Source organism: Branchiostoma belcheri, unplaced genomic scaffold, assembly GCF_001625305.1.
Source record: "Branchiostoma belcheri isolate BF01 breed outbred unplaced genomic scaffold, Haploidv18h27 scaffold20, whole genome shotgun sequence".
Classification (NCBI taxonomy): Eukaryota; Metazoa; Chordata; class Leptocardii; order Amphioxiformes; family Branchiostomatidae; genus Branchiostoma; species Branchiostoma belcheri.
The window spans coordinates 1,006,035-1,029,358 of record NW_017803491.1 but is presented as its reverse complement, the minus strand read 5'-3'; the positions used below and the strand labels follow the sequence as shown (position 1 = coordinate 1,029,358).

At 38.4% G+C, this 23,324-nt stretch overlaps 1 protein-coding gene across 1 annotated transcript; it reads left to right on the top strand.

Annotated features, from left to right (window-relative positions):
- The first annotated feature begins 990 nt into the window (after nucleotides 1-990).
- Nucleotides 991-20,268, top strand: LOC109469066 (kin of IRRE-like protein 3). The gene is made up of 11 exons (XM_019767452.1): nucleotides 991-1,418; nucleotides 14,333-14,507; nucleotides 15,554-15,693; nucleotides 16,137-16,445; nucleotides 16,762-16,909; nucleotides 17,283-17,398; nucleotides 17,802-17,955; nucleotides 18,162-18,262; nucleotides 18,498-18,812; nucleotides 19,868-20,020; nucleotides 20,264-20,268. The coding sequence occupies exons 1-11, from the start codon at nucleotides 1,331-1,333 to the stop codon at nucleotides 20,266-20,268; spliced, it is 1,704 nt and encodes a 567-aa protein (XP_019623011.1). The 5' UTR covers nucleotides 991-1,330.
- The last annotated feature ends 3,056 nt before the right edge of the window (nucleotides 20,269-23,324 follow it).

Below are 23,324 nucleotides of genomic sequence, written 5' to 3'. Positions count from 1 at the left end.
ATCAACTAGTTCGTGGCTATAATTTCCGAAAGGTGGGTTTTATGCGACCACTGTTACGGGCCTAGTATGACAAACAGGTACAGTTTTTTAGATCATTGACCTCCTGATCCTTGGAGGGGGGGGGGTCAAGGTAGATATGAGGGAGTTAGAAATATTAAATATTCGGGAAATGTCATGCTTCTACGGCCACTAAAATTTATCTCGAGCAAATCAAGTTGTGACTGATGTGAAACAATTAGGTTTTGACAGAAAGATGGCTACCTCTCAAATTTCAGTTGCACCAATAATAACGCACTAATTTTCCTTGAAAAATTCATAAGTGAGATTTTGCAGTACATTAATAGTAATCCACAATCTCGTGCCTATTGTCTTTGATATTGTGATGATTCAGAATATATTTTTATAAAAAAGAAACACGATTTGGCGTTGTTTCATGAATACCCATTTCCACATGATTTTGTGTTATTTCAGATGATCAGATCAGTTCCGACGAATGAGTGATAGAACATGGACGTTAAAAGAGACAGATGACTCAAACACACCCTCCGGGGTGAACACCGTGTGATCTAAGAACAGAAAGTTGACAGAACTGTCCTGGATTACAGGTCCGCGGACGGCGGTGAGGGATGGCTTACTATGTCGCGTACGAATGTACCTATAATACCGGCGACCCTTTTGTGTATCTAATAAGTCATTCAGTTCATCGTCTGATCATCTCGAGCTGCATGGAGTGGGTCACATCCTTCTTCCGGCTCACACAGCGATATCGAGATTAGTCGACCTCATTGCTCCCCTTGTCCTGCTATCCATTAAGCAGGGAAAAGGGAAATACCATCAGGCGGCCTGTGCGTGCGAAAACTGCCACACGCGACGAAAAGGTATTAACTGTCCCAGTCAGCTTATTGGCACAGACGTTCAGCCGTAGATCTTGGCGATTGGCAGCGCATAACTAGGAACCCTGCGCAGGCCATGCATCATTTTTATGGTACTTCGTATACGGCAACGGTTGATGTCCCCATACATAAACATTTTCGACTTAACTCGGCTATTTCGGTGAGAACAGCATGCAATATCAGGACATTATCTTCACGGATGGATGCTCGATGCAACATGAGGCAATCTACGTAGAAGCATCGGTGAAACCATCGAAGGTACGGATTTGACTGTGCGGTGATCTCTTTGCAGACTGCGACACGGTGGGCAGCTCATCCGCCTGAGAACCCCTTAGATTTGCCGTAGCAAAACGGACCGGCGACTGTACCAGTTGTCCCCACCGCATTTGACTCAGGCCTGGACGGTGTGGCGGAGAGTGGGGAAGTAGTATCTCGACATGGTGACTATCAGCCAGAGAAAGACAAGGCTGTGGCAATGTGTGGTTGTCTCGATTTTCGTCCAGCACTTCGTTCTCCCAAACGAAGGTAAGATCAGCTCGCTTCAATGTCCTGGAAAGAGCAATTACTGTACAAAGAGTCTAATCGTGAAAACTGGCGTATCAAAGCGCAGTGCAACTTTAACCCTGCCTATTTTAAGGTTGTTTGAACGTGAGCTTTAAAGTAAACCCTGACCATGGAGGGGTTCAGCAAGGACAGACTTTGTAATCGCAGGAGCCTCGCAAGACAATCCAATCAGGCTATCCCGGGAACACACAGATACGGGGATAAAACTAACGTATTGGACATGTAAACCCTGGACGATAGGATTAAGATACACCTGCGTTGATATTAGAATTCATATTCTATATGGCGTACCATAATCTTAATTTATTTCGTCCATGCCCAAAAAAGATGTCTTGTGTGTGATAAGTGACGGCTTGTTCGTGTTTCGCAGGACATATGATATCATTTAATGTGTCGTGGGAGTCGGAAATAGAGTGCTCAGAGGAGCGCAAGTAATTGAATTTCGATGACTATATTATTTTACAATTCTCTCGACTCCATGAAAACCAACACAAAAGACCAAACCACTATTTGCATTTTTTGCATTGGGGGAAGTCTGGGATTAAAAACGGAGTTTTGTTTATACAAACTATTTTAATTTTTTTTTTAAATACTAAATTCCTTGTTGAGCAAACTGTCTTATATGTTTTACAAATCAAATGACGTTACGACTTCAATTCAAAATGGTAGAAGCAGGTGCCTTTGATAAACAGGTCCGTTGTGTCAAATCTAATATTATGAATTCGACGTCAAGTCCATTTATTCTAATAATTTTATACCCGTACAATTTTAAAGTCAAACAATGTATAACGAATTATCTAAAATGCGTTCGACTAAATCAGAAAAGTAAATGGTGCCAGTCTATTACTAAATGTGTCTAGACCGTGCCTACATATTGCTGTAATTATAAATAGGCAATTTTAGTTAAATCCCGAAAGAATCATTTCTAGCTAAAGTGAATTTACTGGAGAGAAATTTTACTTAATATAGTATGATGTGCAGCTGTAATGTGATTTTTAAAAATCATATTGCACTAGCTACATTCAAAGTTATGATTATAACTCGCCTTGCAATTTCCTGCCTGAAAAGTTTATATATACGCCGTTCCCACGGTCAGAATGTGCTATTTGTGCTCGCTTATCATCTTGGAATGGGCCAACAGGGGCTACTTGCAATCTGACTTTTGAATATGAAAGCAATCATACCGTAACGTTATGGCAAATGCAGAGAATAGGGCCTGGACATGAATTACAATGGAAACATTCGGGAAAATCTTATTCTTAAATATACTACAGTCCCTAATGTGAACATGATGTTTTTGAAGGATACTCATTTTTAATGTTTTATACTGATGCACCTTTACATTTTGAGTTCAGTTATGAACAATAACTATGACAACTGTACACTGCTTGTAAGTCTTGTCTTTGCGAAACTGAATACAACCTATCCTTATTTTTGGACTCTTGATTAATCTGAAGACAGGCCTAACGAACATGAAGATCTAACAAATCAGGGTCTTGATGAATTGGTCGGGCATGGCACTTACTAATTGAACAGTTTTTATTGGTACATAAATCTTTGACGTTGATTGCAAGAATGAGAATCCAGGTCGTGAATCGATACAGTCCTGAAGGATACAGTGAATGACATATGAGATGTTATAGATAACGCCTGCTCTAATGGGACTGGAAATTTCTTCCACTGATACTTCATCAATCCTAGTCGGTATGGACACATTAATAAAGCAGGCCCGGTTGGGGGTCCCGGTGGATTAGCCGCTATCAGTCTCACGTACTGTGGGGACCACTACGTCATCCACAAACCACCGATGGCAATGCCACGCCCTGCCAGCAATCATTAGGCACTGACAAAAGAAAGGGGCGAGTAATATCCCCACACGTACACACAACTCTACTGCGGGGCAAACAACACTGACTACAGAGAAAGAGAGGGTAAAAGGTGTTCTCAGTCATGTGAGATCATATGATTTTCATCCCGCCCCTGGGCCTTGTTATCATCTGTCACGGCATTTTGTTAAGCATCACCTCTGTGGTTATGTCTCTGACGTCGGTGTCTATTTCCAAATTCATTCTACGACGTCTCGACCAAGCGACGTCAAAAAAGATTCTGGCGCCAACGTGAAGTTGACAGGGGAAAGATATATGTTACATCTTCGTATTGACGACGTTGTAGAAACTACGTCATTCTGTGTCCTAAAATCATTGCTTTAAGGACTACCTACTAGATACTGCACCTCCTGAAGCTTTGCAATCGTTAAACCTGGTGTTGTCTAGTTGTCACTGGTGTTTGCCTAGAATTCTATACTTGAAGATATAGTAGCACCTTCAGATAAAGCTTCAGATAAACTTGAAAAATCAAGAGAGATGGTAGAATATAAAATCAAGGGTTTGCAATATATTGCATTTATCAGAATACGCGATACAAGCAACTGCGATGGGCATCATCGACAAAGAAATTGGATTTCATGCCACATACAATTCGGGTAAATTTCATGGTTCACACGAAATGTGCCAACTGATATTCTCCATAGCCATCCGTTCCGCTAACAAATGGTAATCAGTACTGCCATATGGCCTCAGAACTCAAGGGACACGGTCGGAATCTACCAAAGCTTCTATTCAATTTATACCGCACAACTGTAATGGAAGTTTAATCCCAATATATCCCTCCCCAGGGCACCCATTCAAAACAAAAGTTATATAAACAAAACTACCTCCAGGTAATTTACACATGTTATAGGATAAACCCAGGTATGGGCTTACTGCTGGGTGCGTGCAATTTATTGTTTTGTTCCATATACAAAATATAGTCTTGATCTGTGCGCACTTTTATTGCTGTGCCCTCCATGCTGCTCAGTATATATTCAAGAGAATTCTTTTGACTGATGGAAAGCATCAAATGTTTTGAGCATAGAAAATGAATGACTGAAATAAAATTGAAGTGGAACATCAAGACCTAAGCTACCATAAGTCAAAGAACGACAACGGGATTCCACATGGGTGGTTTCTGGAGAAAAGGATAAGTTTTCTTCGCAACGGAACTAAAAATTCCATCCCCGTCATGCTAGGTTGAGTATTAAGAATCCAGGCTGATTCGGTAGAGGCTTTACAATATATGGTAAAAGCACCTTAGGGCAATGATGACGGATGGTGTTGGGGTCCAGCTTTTATTTCAAATCTCCACATGTCATGGAACATTTTAAAAGCAACAAATCACATGTAATGCAAACTGTAGAACGTCTGCAATATGTTCCACAGGGGGTCCTTGCGAGTGTTAAAACAAACTAGATTTCTTGTATGAATTATTTCTAACCAGACATTAAATCCCTTAAACATATATCAATTTGTACGCCTGAGAGCTTTGCTTGATGGAATTTATCAATTTGAAACAGAAAATGTCAAGGGCTTCGTTTTCTAACAGCTTGATTATAGCCTTAGGGTTTTTCTCTTTTTGGTCGGTCGTGGGTGTATGAGCATGTTGTTAGCTTTATGTTTCGCAGGGCGTCACCAGGCCCCAGTTCTGTGATCATCTCACTAAAGAACAAAGAAAACTCACAACTTTTATGGCCCTCAGAACTCATTGTTTTCGTAATTGGAACTGACATCTCGTGAGCACGGTTGTATGATTATTATTATTGTGCATTATACTGTATTGTTATTATTGTACATTATTTTTCGTATTGATTTGTGTATTTTATTGTCCCAGAAGTACCTAAAATATAGGTCAAATGATCAGAGTGTAACCTACTGGTAAAATAAATATACTGAAACTAAAACGTCAAGGTACAAGATAAATTCAAAGTAGGATCTATGCAATGTTGTGTATACAATATGTGTATACAATATGCTGTACCAGCTAGATAGATTGTGATAACTTAGATAATGTAAAGAAAAAATAGAAATCATGAAGTAAAAATTTGCATCGTTACGGTGTCACACTGTAGTTAGACTGCGTCTAGTGTTGTTGCATGTTGGCATTTTCCTTGATATAATATAGTTCTTATAAAGTTATAAATGCAATAAAACCGACATGCGGCATACATTTATTACAACTAATGTAGAACGTTATATAAGGATATATCGTGTGCAATGTGAGGTTGAGCCCTTTTTTCGTTCCCTGTGCAGTTAACAGTAACAGCACGAAAGACAAATCAGCAATACCGCATCATAATAACACCCTGCAGGCCATAATGTTAGTACTGCAGCTTCCTCGCTTTTATTAGTGCCTTTCCATCATGTAGCAGCTAGAGCCGGATAGTTACGTATGTGTGTCGCACTAAATTCTTTGTACGGCATCTTTGTGTGATAATCCCTTCAACAATTCACACCACGTTCCAAGTAAGAATCATAAGCACAAACATAAACAATATTAATATATTTTCTCATAAACTTGTGGGTATCACACATATAAATCTTCCTTCTTAAAATTTATCACCCTGGTCTTAAAGGGATGTTACAATAAACATTCTTTTATTGAAATCTGTTGCCTAAAATAGTAACATTTTCTACGGCAAGGAGGCTAAATATTAAAATGACAAAAGTTTATGTTAATGGCGGAATACTATGAATACAGATAGTTCAGGCAACACGCCAACTCTGATGACTTTTAAAACAGGTGCTTGGAAGAAACTTGTGCACAAGTAGAGTAGGATGACACCTGGTCGTTGCTATAGTGTGAAGATATCTGTCGTGCCTTTTAAAAGATTCCACCACCTGCCTATGAAAGTCGCTACGTTACCATTAGTGCCTCTGGTGCCCTGTCATCCAGCTTGGCAGCCTACTGGGACAGCAATGCCTTTTTGATGGAACCCTTAAAGATAAAAGCAAATGGGACTGTGAATGGGGTTTGTCATGTTAAAAATGTAGCACATCCTTACGACAATTCTGTCTCCGCAATAAATGAACGTGCAGGATGTGTAATGGAAAAGTTGCCTGAGGAATTTTCTTGGAATTCAACCAGCCCTCAACACCCCAGACGACCCTCTAGAAGATTGTCTGTAACTCTGTCGGTATCAATCATAGTTAATCTCAGGTCCTTACACTATTCATTACATTTTAATGATAGGGTTGTTACAGTGGTATGGGTATGCACCAAATCAGCGCAGTAGGAATCAGCTTCAAACAATCTTGTCTTACAGTCATGGATTAAATTGCTTTAGGTAATTAAATCAGATGAAGCAATCTGCGGCACACTAGTTTTGAACCTATCAGATGCTGAACAAATGTTGGCTTTTTCTATTACCATACTCTGAATATGTAACCTAACCTTGAGCATATTATTAACAACATGACCAACGATGTTTCTAATTTGCACAGACTAACCTGTCACTACTAATTGTTGACATACACAGTGATTCAGTTTCTGCTGAGTCTAAGTTATTGTATCCCCACAGCCGTCCTTGAAACGTAGTGAATGAAGCCCTGAATACAGAATTTATCTCCCATTCTGCAATTAAAGCCCTCCAGCCCGGCAGCTGTTGTCACGTTATCTGCACCACGCTCCGCTGAATGAACAATCGCGGGTTCTTTATCAGCGTTATCTAATTGCATTGCGTGCTTTGTCCTCTGCGTTAATGACATTTCAGCGTCTTCATCCATGTCCAATCGGCTTGCAGCCCAATTTTACCCTTATTAGAAGTTGTGATAAGAATACTAATGGTGAAACATATATAAGGACCCATCTGCCAACGTCAACGAACACCCGGTAGGTCTCTATTTGCTCAATCAAAACAAGACTTATCCTAGATGCCTGGTTCTATGAAAACACGGAAACGTTGATTAATTAAACCCGGCCCAAATCCTAATACTTTTTCTTAGATAAACATTGCCTCCCTTTTTTTAAAATTTTTACTGTTCATTTTACAAATTTAAAAAAATAAATACAACGACACAAAGATAAGACATATACTATTAAGGATGCAAATCAGAAGTACCACAGAATAGACAAATGAAAGAAAGAATCGAAATTGCATCTCTTTACATGAATTTCAAACTCTCCATGTAAAGGTTGATGCTAAATCTATGCATGTTACCCTTCTATTGTGCCGAGTTGTCGCCACTTTACGGTACACGGAGTAATGTAGAAGCGAGTGATTACCCATCACCGTTAAATCAATCAATATCGTCGTGCCTGTCGACGCTATTGCGTTTTATGTAAAGTAATTCAAATCAAAAAGTCAATAAACATCTTAAGTGTCGACCAATTTTCGTCTCGATTTCTCAATCATGTTATTACATGGCACAGATCGAAAACGTAATGGTTTCTTAGCACTGCATAAATGAATTCTAATCAAGGACACGCGTCATCACCGACCTCCAAATGGGAACTTCAATAAGCGTACCGACTGTGGGTGGGGATACTATGTCATGTTTCATTACCAATGGCATCTATAATCACCAGTTTATACCCCTAAGGGTACTTTGGTCTTATTATGCTACGAATTTCATTACTTACGTTTTATATCCTGCTGGCACTAAAACAACACATAATGGCCAATGTAGCCATTTATGAACTAGAGGGCAGTGGAGGTTTTAAGAGCAAAGCGAAAAATTCCTGATAAAATGAACTTTTACGACGAGAAAATAATTACTACGTGGCTCTATACTGTAGTGCTTTACGCCTCTGGCAACGCCATCGTCCAGATAGTTCATACGCAGGTCAGGAATAACGAGCGACAGTGGAATTAAACACATTCCAATTGTGATTTTACGATAAAACTAAAGGGCTGCAATGTAGATAGGTTTCACTTGAAATGGCCACAAACTTTAACTGGCCACAGTAAAAGCTGAGGAATGGGCGGGGACGTCTATTATGCCTTGTATTACCTGGCTTCTGGTAGGCTTTTTATGTGGCTCTATCCGCCTGTATATAGTGAAAATGCGCATTTCAGATTGGCTTGGAGCGTCCCGTAAGTCTTACATGTGCCTGTACTAAAAGTTGGAAAAGATAAAGGAAAGCAACGTACATCATGTTTTCACCCACTTGACATAAAGTGGGATTGTGTTGCGTTTAACCCCCATCTTGGTGTCAGTGCAGTTGCAAAAAATATGTCCGAAATTATGAAACTTTATTAAAGTGTCTTAATCTTTTGATCAGCTTGATCATTTGGGAAAGTTTGTAAATGAAACAGGTAAAACATTCAGGCCAAAATCATGCAGATAGCATTGGCATTCCTAAAAAAAAACTACAACTGCAAATACTTGTATTCGTGCTGACATTGCAATAAAGCCTTAGAATTGCTGTAGTATACGGGGTTGAAGGGGCTACACAAATAAATCTATAACGGGATAATCCATAATCGGATGGAACACTTTAATATTAAAAGTCACATAATGTACAACATGTCACGGCTGTATAGCTAAGGTTAAAAGTTATCAGCGTATTTATAGAGAATTATACGTATGAGTTCAAAATGTCATCGGAATATCTGACACAATGAAATTTTACTATGGTTGGGTTGAGCACTGAATCTAATTTTTACTTTATAAGTCACTTTAGTGGATGGAAGATTCTCTCAAAGTTGGACATTTGCCTATAGATATGGGCTTAGTGGTTTTAGGTATTACTGTGTTGTCTCAAATTTATGTGGAAAAAGCTAAGTTGGGTAGTCAAAGCTTCAGTACTAATGGTTTTCCGAAATGACCTACATGTGTATTGCACTGTCTGCATCTTCTGCGTTAATTGTTTTGAAGAGTTGGTTGTTGCCTGTTCCGAGGCGTATCTAGGGTTAATGGGCTATATAACAGGCTCATGCCTCTACATCAAGTGGAAATAAAATAATTCATTTTTTACTCTCTGCCCAAAATCATGCTTTCTGTAGGAGAGTTATTTGTTTTCAACTGCGATCTTTTGTCTCACAGTTCCAGCGTTTAAAGAATTTAAGACCCCTCCATTTTTTTCCATAAAAGAAAGACTTCGAGCAGATTTCAATTTTCAAAATGTCTGAATATCTGACACAATGCAATTTTTACTACGGTCAGGTTGAGCACTTCATCTGATTTACACTTTGTAGGTTACTTTAGTAGATTCTCTCAAAGTTAGACATTTAATAATTTGAATATGTGCATAGTGGTTTTGGTTATTTCTGTCTTTTAGGTATTACGCTGCAAGGTAAGAGAACCAATCAGCAAGCTGCCATCGCATGATTGACAGATTGGTTCCCGCCACAATAATACGGCTCCGGTAATACCGGTGAATACCGGTTGAATTACATCAGCGTTCTGATATCACAATGATTTTTTTTTCTCAGAAAAGAGAGTGCCAGTAGACTCAAATTTTAAATCAGAGCAAGGTAGTAGAAACAACTGGCATACTGCCGTGGAATGATTGACAGAATGTAACCCACATCATGCGATATCAGGTTAATCCCCTGTCACACATTCAAAGACCTTGCTCCCGACCAACTCCTAACCATGGTTGGAGGGAGTTTGGTCAGTGGTCTGGAGGCCACATTAGGAATTCCGCCAGACTACAGTTTTTAATCTGTGTAGGACGGCAGAACCAATCAGCATACTGGGCTTAGATGATTGGCAGATTGTTTCCCACCATCATCTAGGGTGACAATGTAAACAACTTCGTTCTCGTCTGCACTATCGTGGGGTAGAAAAAATAACCAAAAAGCGTACTTCCTGCAGCCCGAAGAACATACGACTTGGTAAACAACCTCACTCGCAAACGCACTGGCGAGGGAAGAAGGGTATTATAGAAATATTTCCAAACCCTTTAATATATTGGACCTCAATTAACGATTGATAAATATTCCCAGACGGTGGCCTTGTCAGCACATGTTTACGTTTTTTTTTCAGTGAGACTAAGAGAGACAACACGTCTTACTTAAACAGTGATAACTTGATTGAAGATAGAAATCTTTTAAGTAAATCAATAATTGGTCGTCGCAATACTGTTCCTGTTACGATTCGGAGCAATTTTATTCCGAAATCCATGTACACGCACATTTGACTGCAGCAGGTACTTGTGATTCAATGCAAAAAAATGTAAAATCCCCCGCTGATGCAGGATTTATAACTTGCACATAACTACGCATTACACATGTTGATACCCATCGTTACGACTTTCTCCTAACGGTGCGTGTCATCTTAAATCCTCATCAGCCGCTCGTTAAGAGTTGAGGTGCCTAATTGAAATCTAATTTGATCCAGGCTGTTTATCTTTTTATATTTGTAGCAAATCCACTAATAAGTTGTAGCTTTAGTTTATAGCTTTATTACACATCCGGTACCAAACAATTTGTCCAATTAAAGAGCAAAACATACACATACAATGAGAAGAGTAACGCATTGATTTGAGTGCTAAGTAAATACAGAATTAAGCATACAAACATATACAATCACAGATTCCTTCCAACCTTAAATCATGTCAGTCGCTATCTCACCTGTGTTATCTCCAACAAATATTTGACATTGAGACACAGGCCTTCAGGGCTTTTCTAAACCAATAGAAGGAGTCCTGATTTTTTAACTGTGAGGCAGACAGTCAGTCTAATGAGTGAAAGGCATTTGGGCAGATTATTTTGACTTGAAGGTGAACGGTGTGCTTATCTGCAATCTCCTGTCTCTTAGACGGCTTCGGTGGTAGACATGTCTGGAGTAGAGGAAACAACTAAAGGGTTTAAGGGGTTAACGGGTAGTGGTTAACATCTTGCACACAGATCGGGATTGTTTTTCGAGAGGAGTCAAAGAAGTCATTTACATAAGAGCATGTCAACCTTCGCTCAACCAGGACGGGGGGCGGTATCGACTTCCGACGAACTTTGACCAAGTGCTGTCCACAGCACTCGCGTGATAAAACTGGTGAGTTATTTTCGTGTCTTGAGTTGGTGAGCAGCTTGCTTTTCATTATGCATTTTACCAACTCTAATGAACTTTCATGCCAACTGAAGGTTTTGAGCTTTTAAGACTTAAATGGTGGCAGCTGTATGCAATTATGTAGTAATGGCATAATACATATAGCCATACACTTAAACAACCAAATTCCTCAGGTTTGAAACAAATCCAAAGGGTGGATGGCAACTTTGCTGCAATACTGCAGTACTTGCTTTTGGAGCTGCCGTTAGCGTTACATAGCTCAAGCAAAACCTGCACGTCCACACATAAACGGCCAGTCGTAAAATATATCGACGTTACAGTAAAGGTTTAATAGACGGGACATTGTATTAGCCGCGATGAATAAGTGCGACGTTTTAATCATATTGGTTGTTGGATTATATCAGAATAAATGAGAAACAATTTACTCAAATCCGTAAGGTATAAAGGCAATTGTTGTTTAGATATGTTTGTATTTGACGTAAATTGTTGTTTATTCTTTACTGATTTACATTACCATATGCAGCACCCGTAGCTTCATGTAAGGTTTCTTCCATTCAGACGGAATAAACTTATACTTACGATTACCTGCATGGAAATTCAAACTAAGCAACCTACATATTACTCTAAAAATGTACTTATATCTCTTGTTGATTGTAAATATAGTGGCCAAAACATCGTCAATACACTATGCATTACGTCGAATAAAAATACGCATTATGAGTTTTATATTGTTTTGTCTTTTTAAGATCGAACCAACTGAATAACATTCCGAGACTGATATCACAGCATTTTTCGACGTATTATCATTATAAAAATCACGCATGTTCTTTTGTTACCTGCATGAGCGTGTTAATCAAGAAGACATAGATACACTTCTGGGTCAAGTCCTGGCACAGATTACTTTTTATGGTGATTGCAGAAATATATAGCCAACATGCTAGGTGGGCACTTTCATTAGCAGTCAATTCCACACTACTAAATTCCCTGCCCCTGTGGTCAGACTGTTCCAATATCTCTCCCATAGATAACAGAAAATACTGTAACGTAGGAATGACAAGGTTGCATGTTGCATAATTTTATGTAGGAACAGTTGTAGTCCTGTGGTTTCTACTACAATTTCTGTTTTTGGCTCTTTCAACACTTGATTCTTTTGTTTCCACCGTATTGCCCAGTTTTAGGTAAAGACAAATTATAATTCAGGTACATTGTTTTTACGGAGTTAGATGAATCGTAGAGTCAAACCATTTTTGAGTGTGAGTAGGCTTGTTAATTCATACAAATAACGCAAAAGATCTCTGCAACTCTGCAGTAATGCTATATGCTCTGCATGGTCTCTTGGCAATAACTTAAAAAGAGATGAAAAGGAAATATGAACAGTTTGAAAATTTTCGTTTCAATTTTGCAATGTTGAAATTTGAAGTTTTGCCCTTTGTTGTAAATTTATGCAACGTGGCAATGGGAGAAAAATGTCGCGTTTTGCATAAACTATAATAATAAAGTAGTTTTAGTACTTTTAGGGAATATAAGCTGTATACTCACATGTGGTACCTTCGAGCTGTACTGTCACAAAGGGCAATGGCCCCTAAAGATTACATCTGCTCTGCAGTTAAATAAAACATCATTCAAGATGCGGCCTTGGAGAGATTCTGGCTGATGCCCTAAGTGAGGAGTCGTGCAGATTTCCACGCTAGTTACTTTTAGCGGACATCTGGGTCTCTGCTGCACTGACCTTTATTATACAACACGCGCCATGGTGCTGTCCCTGGTAAATCCGATGGAGCATGTCGGGTCAAAGTTGGAGCAAGGGTCGATGTCAACTCCTACGTTCTTTCGAATTTGTAATGGAAAAATTAAGTAGTCCAAATGGACCTCTGGAGGCAAAAGTTTCAAGATAAGGCCTTAAAACCCAAATGCTCTTATATAAAACTATTGAGATGCGGTAGCGGTTGGAAGAAAATTCCATTATATTCTATTATTAATTTCAGCATATTTTGTGTTTTTATATGCTTGTAATATGTAATTGTTATTGTGAAAATTGAGTATCGTTTCAGGCAATGCCTTGAAAAATGAGTAACAGTAAAACGATTCATTAACGACTTTGCATTTCCCGGCCTGAAGAGCACGAAGTAAATCATCCACACCTCCATGAAATACAGCCGCAGGAAAGTGTACAATCCTGTTTCAGGGATTCAGTAGATAGTAGAGCATATCTTACTTGGGGATATTTTACGCAAGAGTGATAAACTTGATGGGATTCTTCGCTATAAATCAAGATTTTAAGATACGGACTTTTTGTCGTGTATATCAATGCTTATCATTGCCGATATACGAACTTATATTCTATTATTCATTATTATTGGCGCAATATGTGGTAATTTTGTTAACTATGATAGAGTATATATCTTGATGCAACCACGTTGATTGCCCCGTTGTTGTTAATTACTAGATTATGCAATTAACAGCTATTTTGTGTGTTCTATTTTGTTAGCTGTAACGTTGTTTTTGCAGGAAAATCTTTTATCATAATCCCCATCTGTAATTAACGATTTGGCAGAATAGATTAAGTCATTTGTTAATATGGCTCAATCTTTCCATCTTTAGTTTCTCTCTCAATAGGTATTTTCAGAAAGAAAACGTTTTTTTTCTTTGTTTTTTTTTTACTAATTTAAATTTCCTGTTCCTTTTCATGTTTACTTGCAGATGAAAACATATTGTTTCTTCTTCCTCTTCTTCTCCAAATAAGATCAATGACCCAAACCAGACGTCTGTCACCATGGTAACTAATGTTGGGTTACATCATGTTGCAATTTTATAGCAGGAGGGATTTAGACTCCTGTCTGGCCATATATATATATATATATATATATGTTTTAGTAAGAAGAGCAGGCCATATGGGGAAGTAAACATTATGCATTTGCTTTGTAAATGTTACCTTTATAGTTTACCCTTTTTGTATTAACTGTATTAACATATTCCCAACAATGTATGTTAGCATTGCCACCGCTGTATGTGTGCAATGCCAATGAGTGTGCCTTTTAACTGTCTCTCCAGTTGACGCGGCGTCCTACAGGACTGCTCCCCAGCCCACGGCAGCGCTGCTGGGTCATACCGTGAAGCTCAGATGTTCCTTTGACCACCTGGAGATAGAAGACGTGGTAAATTGGTTTGGCCCGCCGGACTTCCAGCACATTTCAAAAGGACGGAATGTGCACAAGCGCTACACAAGGTGATGATATGCAGGATACATTGCATCCGGTAATATGCAAGACTGTAATAGGATCATTTATTGTAGAAAATTTACGTAATGTATCTCCATTACAATACGATAATTCAATTACGAATTCTAGTTGCAAATATATATACGTCATCATAATCAAGTGATTGGGCTACACAAGGTGATGATATGCAGGATACATTGCATCCGGTAATATGTAACATTGTAATAGAATCATTTATCATATAAAATGTGCGTAATGTATCTCCATTACAATACGATAATTCAATTACGAATTCTAGGTGCAAATATATATTCGTCGTCATAATCAAGGGATTGGGCAATTTATATTGTCAGTTTTAATTGGTATTTTACGACCAAATTACTCCAAAAACGTCGTCAAACAATCAAAGAAGCGGAGGGTCTCAACCTAATTTTCTCCTCAAAATATACATTGGATTATCATACCGTTGATTTCAGGCTTCATATTGAAGGTCATTCACTAATGAACTAATCCAAATTGCAATAGAATAACAGATGAAAACATTTGGAACAGTACCGTGTAAATTGAGCTACGCAATGCTTTCACATGAAAGTATGATTTAAATGCGTCAAACAATATAAAGTCAAGACGAATGAATCAATTTCCTTTATCATACTGGAATCCCTTTGTAATGCTATCTCGTAGGTAGGACCATGGAAATCGGTGCTTGATGGAAGAATCTTCATGTCAAAAGAATTCCTTAGAATTAACATTTAAAATCATTTTGGCGCACCCTTTTGTCAATTACGTGGATATTGGAAGAATAATTGATATTAGGGAAGTTATTAATATTTGAAAATAAATCAGTAAAATAAATCATGTAATTGACGTTGCACTATTGTTAAGTCATACTCAATCTTTTCATTGTCATATTTTCTTGTTTCATGAAGAGGCAAAAGAGGAAGATATAAATTTAATTATAAAAGAGCACAATATTGCAGGTTTTACTATACTTAGCAAATTAAAAAAAAAGTTGAAGCAATAATATATGACTCATTTTCACGTCCATCCTCAGATACTCAGTCGTTGATTCTAACGCGGATTTTGGAGAATTTAACCTGGAGATTCGGAATGTGCAGCTGGAGGATGACGGAGTTTACCGATGTAGTACCTTCTCCGCTGGAGAGGCCGTGGATGCAAAATTGACAGTCATAGGTAAGCGTTCAGGCCTACAGTGGTGCATATCCGAATTCAAATTAGTTTTTTTATTTAATCCATTTTCCTCGCGGTTATATGATTGGTCATTATATAGGAACATCATAAGATAATTACGTACTGATACTAAGTATGTGCTAGTATATAGTTGTCTATATTACACTCTTCTACTATTTCACTAAAGGAATCTCTCCAATTTTCTCATAAAATTTACAAATGACGTTAAATTGTAAAGCTGGTTATCTTAAGCCACATGTAAAGCTGGTTATCTGAAGCTTGTAAATCTGGTTATCTGAAGCCACCAATTACATACATTAAGTCCAGCTTTTGCCAGTTCACATAGGCAAAATTGCATGTTACAAGGATCATATGAGTACAGTGGATATTGAATATGTATCATAATTGCATCTCCTGCACCTGCGGCGTTGTTTTACCTTCTACAGTACCCCCTACTGAACCGCCAGAAATAGTCGCCAGCCGTAGATCTGTAGCGGCAGGGCAATCACTGCATATCAGCTGCCGCTCCAGAGGTGGTCTACCGCCGCCCAAACTCACCTGGAATAACGGAACAGTTCCCGTAGACGACACATTCGTACAGAGCAGGGAATTGGAGAACGGAGAGGTCATATTTGACCTGACGATACCAACTGTAGTAAAGTGGGATAATGGAGTAAACATGTCCTGTAAAGCAGACCAAGGTTTTCCGGACTTGGTGGAACCACGCGTGACTTCATTCATATTAGACGTTCAATGTAAGTAAGAAAACAAGTCAGCTTCATAAGATACTGTAAGAACAATGGGGAACCCTACAGAGTCTTCATTTAAATGTACAAGTCATATTTAAAGCTAGAATAATACATATTCTATTCTCAAAGATAAGCAATCACCAAGCTGTTGATAGTGGAAGCATCTACATATGATGTAATGCACAGGCGCATGTGAAGTAAAAGAATTACAAACATTCTGTATATCCACATGGCAAAACGATATATCAAGTGGTATTCATACCATTACGATACATGTGAAAGAAATTGCCTTATATGAAAGCAGTATATTTCTATATCACAGATTCACCCACAGTTTATCCTATCAAAAACCTGTGGAGTGTGAAGGAGGGGACTTTTACCAACCTTAGCTGCTTTGTGGATAGTAATCCCTGGACAGCCGTCAGATGGAAGAAACTGGATGGTCCGTTGCCGATTAAAGGAAAAGAAAGGTAACGGACTTGGTGACAATGAGACAAAGAGTCACTATATTTTCTACTAGACAGCTGTGTCCCGTTTTTATGTCGAAGTCGAAGTCTTAAAAATTGGTGTCGGCCATGGCTGCTTCAAATGTAATCGAACACCCGATGGTGTAGTGGTTGGCAGGAAAGTTGTAACTAATTGCATACCATTTAAACGGATAGCTATTTGTGTTTTAATCAACGCCTAATCGTACTTCTGAAGTAGTTATTGCTTTTTAGGCCTTTTCCATTCACCCCTATTACTACCCTTGCTTCATACAGTAGTCGAAACCACAGTTGATGTACAGCATCCACCTTCCCCTAGAATTTGTTTTAATGATTTCCTTTTGGCTTTCATTACCAGCAACTGGTCGTTTCTACTGACGAAAGTGTCCCGAAGTGACACCGGGATTTACCAATGCCGAGCTGACAACGGCATCAGACCTGCCGACTCAGCCACGCTTTCGCTGGATGTTTTGTGTAAGGCCTTTCGAAGAAAAAACTTATAACTCTGTACTACATATCAGTCATAGTATTATCATTAGATTACAGCTAATAGTTATAACCGTTTTATTATCTATTACTATTACACTTGTCTCTATCTGGTAACTATGATGCTGATTCTCTGGCAACTTAAAGATTATGACATGGAGATTCGCAACTGTTTTTGATTGTTTGGAAAGTAAAATACCAAAGTTTAACCAAACAATAAATGCGGATCTGGGTCTAATCCCCAAGCAGATTCTGTGAGACAAGGGGAGTCTACATCGGCCTTCTGTAACCATCGTGGGGTGTCAATGATTACAGGAGGCCAATGGAGACTCCCCTTGCCCCACAGAATCTGCTTGAGGGTTATCTAGATCTTGATGTACGTATTTTGCAGATCCTCCGACCATCCAGAAGACGTTTGACGACAAAGTGAATGTGCTGTTTGGCAAGTCAGACTTTTCTCTTGAGTGTAAAGCAGAAGGGAACCCCAAGCCCAACATTAGATGGCGGAGGACAAACACGAACTTGTATTTCAACAACCCGTTAAGGTAAGTTTTGTTATTTCTGTTACCTCGCAGAAAGAATGCTGCTCTTACTATACGTGGTAACTTTACGTAATCAATTGAGTAAACTTAATGAAGCAATCTATATCATTAAACATTCACAGTATCTTGTATCTTGAAAGTACAGGCAAATAAATGTGTTCATACACGACCTTGGGCACACTTTAAATTGACTAAACTTTGTTCCTTAGTTTTTCCAGATCCGATTACCAGACAGAAGGGGAGTACGAATGTGTAGCAGAAAGTGCCGGTTTTCCTGCAACTGTAAAGCGAACCGTCGTTGATGTTATTGGTAGGTACAAATCTATGTTACTCTACATCAAAAGTATCATCCAAACATCCAACTATTCATATCATCCAACTAGAACTGGTCGAAAAGTGAAATTTCAACACTTTCACTACAATGATACATGATGTTATACAATGATTAATTAGATGTGATTTTCCCAACGTTTTTATGTTCTCTCTCTGTACATTCATTAACTTTTATTTCATGTACACACGTTTGCCCTTCTTTACACTTTAAGGTAGACCCGCCATTCTAGGAGGTCCAGATACTCTACGAACATCGCAGGGGAGTTCTCTTACTATTCTGTGCGAGGTAAACGCCGATCCTCTTCCAGAGAGCATCACGTGGTCATGGAGAAGCAGTAACGGTCAAGAAGTTGTTCTCAGCGGGAATACTTTCAGTGGCATGGACTTGACCCGCCGGACCACAGATATGGGTGCGGAGAGTATACTTGTCATAGACCCGGTCAGTACAAGCAACACCGGGGAGTACACATGTACGGCGCAGAACATGTTTGGAACGGATAGTCGTGGCTTTACAATACTGGTGGAAGGTATGTGTATCTATACCCATGTGACTATGATGCTTATGCTGTGGCTAGGAGTTGGGTTTACGTCGTTTTATTTAGTGCCTAACAAACATGGCGGCTGTAACTATGAACATTGTTTCCTAAGCACCAACAATCATAACATTTGGTATGAGTGTCATTTTGTTAATGAAGGTTAGACATCCAGGTAAACAATATTCGAAGAAAAATCAAACGGTACTACTGGATAAAAATAACAGGTATAACTTCCGAACGTTTCGAGTGACATCCGTCACAATTCTTCGGCGTCACTAAATAAACTGAGAAAAAATTACGTGAAGAAACTGGAAAAACCAATTGAACATGACAAAGACTCGTAAATGTCACTATTATAAGTGACCTTTTGGTTTGGTTCATTAGTTCGTCCTAGGCCTAAACACTCGTGAAAGAATGTCAATTAACAGAATCTTTTTCTAAATCTTTAAGTAAGATTTTATTTTTGTCCCTGTAGGTCCGCCTGTATTTGTTATTGCAGTAGTGACAGGAGTTCTTGTCGTGTCCATCTTCCTCACTGTGGTGGCTGGGATCTGCATAGCAAGGAAATGGGGCTGTGTTTGCTGCAAAACGAAAACACGTAAATACGGCATTTTATTAGTGCTCTTTTTTTAAATAGTGTACACTAAGAAGAACATGTTCTTTTCTGCACATACATTTTCGCAGGCATATTTAGTATTCATGGTTGGGGATGTTGTATATGGCCAACATAAGTCGTAGGAAATTAGTCAGCCACAGGTTATACCCGATGTTACTCACTGCAGCAGATGCATCCGGCACGATAAATGCCAGTCCAAGATAAAGATATGGTCTTAGGAAATTACTTGCCGCATGTTGGGCAAGGCCACAAATGATGATGTCGTACCATACCATAAAGTTGGAGTTCTGCACATTAACCTTTAACAAACAAGTGTTTCGTCTGATTGCTCGGATTGATAAGTATTTATGTCTGTAACCTTTACTAATAATAAATGCATGTAACGTTATTACTCTAATCCGGTACTTAGACGTAGTAAACCTTGTTTCAGGGGACGTACATGTACCGAATGACAACAAACATCCACCTCTTCCGAAACAAACGACGGTAATAATGGAGCTGGAAGATTTTGGCGGCAACGTTAAGCCTCAGAGACCTCATTGGGTGGAGAAGGACCCCTACGCCATCGAAATATCTTACCATCGTAAGAAATTGCCAAGTTTCTATGATATCGGTTTACCATGTCTCTTGAAATTTTACTTAGACTATTTGCATGCAGAAAAAAATTGTTTGATTTTATATCATTTAATTGGATCCGTATTGAGATGAGCAACGTTTGCTATTGAATTTAAGAATTTTGCTCGTCACTACATGATTTGAATTTACTATCAGTAATAATGCATCAAAAGTAAGAATTTTAAGACACTTTGAAATTCGTAAAAATCAGTTTAAAACAGTGACCTGAGTTTACATGATGTATTGCGATTAACATTACCGTTGCTGTCTGTTCATGCAGAACTGTTTAACCAAATGTTCGAACATTGGCCACAGCTCAGAATGAAAATACGTGTATTTACTGGATTTTATTTTGTTTCTAAGACTCGTCCATGCGAACCCCTCCACACACCGACACGGAGAGAAGAAAACTTTACAGCGACGAGAATGAACCGCACAGAAAACATATACACGGGTCTTCATACAACAGAGGTGCCCACCACAATCCAGCCATTCATCCACACGTCTCGAACTACAGGCAAACTAAGGTTAAGCGACTACCCGTACATCACGTAAGTAATTCAGAAAATGATATCAACAAGCAAATGTATAAGACATTTAAATTCTTATGATATTCCGTAAAGTGCCTTAGCGCAGAACACTTGCTTCTCGAGTTGAGATTCCTTTTATCAAAAGCATTGTAACATTACATGAGCTGTAGTATAAATTTTATACTTTTTTGGAAATATATATGATTATTATAATTACGGTTACGTAGTTTACATCTCAAATTGAATATAAGTATTTCTTATTTCAGGATGGCTGGGCAGATGCCGCAGAGCAGTTTTAGTCAGCCCACCATTTGGTTTTCCCCAGTTTTAGTCATACCATTTTATTTTAGATAAAGAAGATAATATTCGGATGATTTGTCGTACATGTTGCCTAGAGGCTAAGAATTTGTCATGCCTGACAGTAAGATAGTTAGATTTTTCTACACGCTAAACAATAATGATGTGCTGTTTTGGCAAACCAGGTATGACATCAAACGAACTTCACGCCAAAAAGCAGTTACTCAAGCAACTGGATATGATTTTGAAAACGTCAAAGTAACTGCTTTTTGGCGAGTAACTGCTTTTTGGCGTATCGTATTACCTGGATGTCTAACCTTCATCGACGTATCAAACGAACTTACCTTTTTTCAGCAAAAAATTAAATCTACGCAATATTATTAGCAAATTTATGCTTTATATGTTTACATTCCATCTTTAATTTCATCCTACGGTCCCTTGATACATATTATTAAGGAAAAAAAGAAAGAAAAAATGAGTTTAACTTTGTAGGACAAATGTGGGTACCAAAGCTGCTCCCTACACATATTTGTTGCCTTTGACTGCAACAAAGAGAGGCAAAATAGAAAGTGTAGTAAGCTACTCTTTCCATGTCACGTGGCATTAGATTGCAACATACATAGTTACTAATTCCAGAGTATTTCGATCGTTTGCAAAGGTACTCAAACTATAACAACATCAACAACAGAATGTAGTGATGTACTTTGAATTAGTTTATTCGTGTAAGCTCTATGTGCCTTTAAAACAATGCTTTGTTTACAAGTAAGTCACCATGAAATGCCTTCATTCTTATTACAATTGTATTCAATGTATCTGTTAAAGCAAAGCTCTTGCAAGCAAAGTTTGCTATCTTTTAACATGTTCAGCTACAAGAACCACGTCCATATTTTGGAACAATTTCATTTAGCTTCCATTAAAATGTGATTGAATGTATATTTTATGTAAAACTCTTGTACAGAAAACGGTGCTTGAATGTGTCGAATAAATAAATGTATAAGCTATCCACATATTTGGCAAAAAATGATAACGATTGGTTGGATTTATCAACATTTTTACTAGTAAGGATGGATATTTGATAAATTAAATCTGCAAATTACTGAATGCCACTTAAGTAAACATCATTTTTTTCTGCTTCAGTAAAACAGTTTTCAAGGCATTCGATGCCACAAGCAGAATGTGGGGACTCCTGATGCACAAAATATTGCTTCGTTATCTCAAAAGATACTGAGTCCCGAATTATAACGAAATGTAGACTCTAAAATGAAATTCCAGATTTAATTATGCTATTCCTCATTTTTTTGAAAGTAGAATTACATGATATTTTTAAAAAATCTGTTCGTGGACGAATCTTTCCTAAAACGCCACCCAAGCATCGTACATGAAAGCCCGTGCATTACCCATCTGGTCTGTATGGTGCTGCAGATCGACATAAAGGAAGACCGATACGGAATTTTATGTATGGTTGATGATGTCCAGGACAGACCTGAGTCCGATCAAAGCCAGGATGACGAGTAATGGCGCCACCTTCAAATCCACTTCAATCTCTCCATCCACCAAATGGCTGATTTTATTACATTAAACGTCAAACGAGAGGGGGACGTATATCCAACGTAACCGTAAAGTTGATCTTGCTAATATAAAACCATGGACCCAAAAGCCTCTAGTATTTATACATCTTTTTTCATGACAGCTAGATGGACATTTTAGATACCATTAGCTAGTATGGTACATTATTTGACTTTTCTGTCGTATTTTGCCTTTGCTTACGTATTTTGGCTTTTGTACTTTGACGTAATATACGCTTTGTAGAAAGTTACAATGGCCCTTATGAGGTACAAGCCACAAAGTCGTTTCAGCAGCGACATCACATTAATACTACCTGCACACTCACGTAAGACTGTCAGAAATATAAATAAGCACTACTATTAGAAAGAAACTGATTTTAGCATGTAAAGAGTTTAAAGGAATGCTGTAAAAGTGACGAGATGGCAAAGGTCATAAAAGAGTACGCAATGTTGCACACAATTTAGATGATAGCAGAAACTCCGGAACCAAATCTAGAAGACAGAGGCAGCGCTTGAATTCTGCATGCATTGTCCCTTTCTGTGATATAAAGTGTTGTTTCATAGTACATTTACATATTTTAAGTTCGAAAGGGTTTCGTTAAAGTTATATGGCCAGCTTTGCTCTCGTTTGCGTGATTACATTGGTTATAGGAGAAATACCAACAGCAGCAAAGGCCAAGAAACAATTACACCCTTTGCCCCGGAAATATCAAATACATTGGATTTATTGCTACAGTAACACCTCAGACTAGACGGGTTAATACTGTTAGCGACCTTTTGCTTTTTCCATGGCGCCATTGATAATTATAGTTGAAATATTATTAGATAATTGCATCTCCCCTCAGCTGAGGCTGGTTGTACTTAGATGAAATATTGTAAT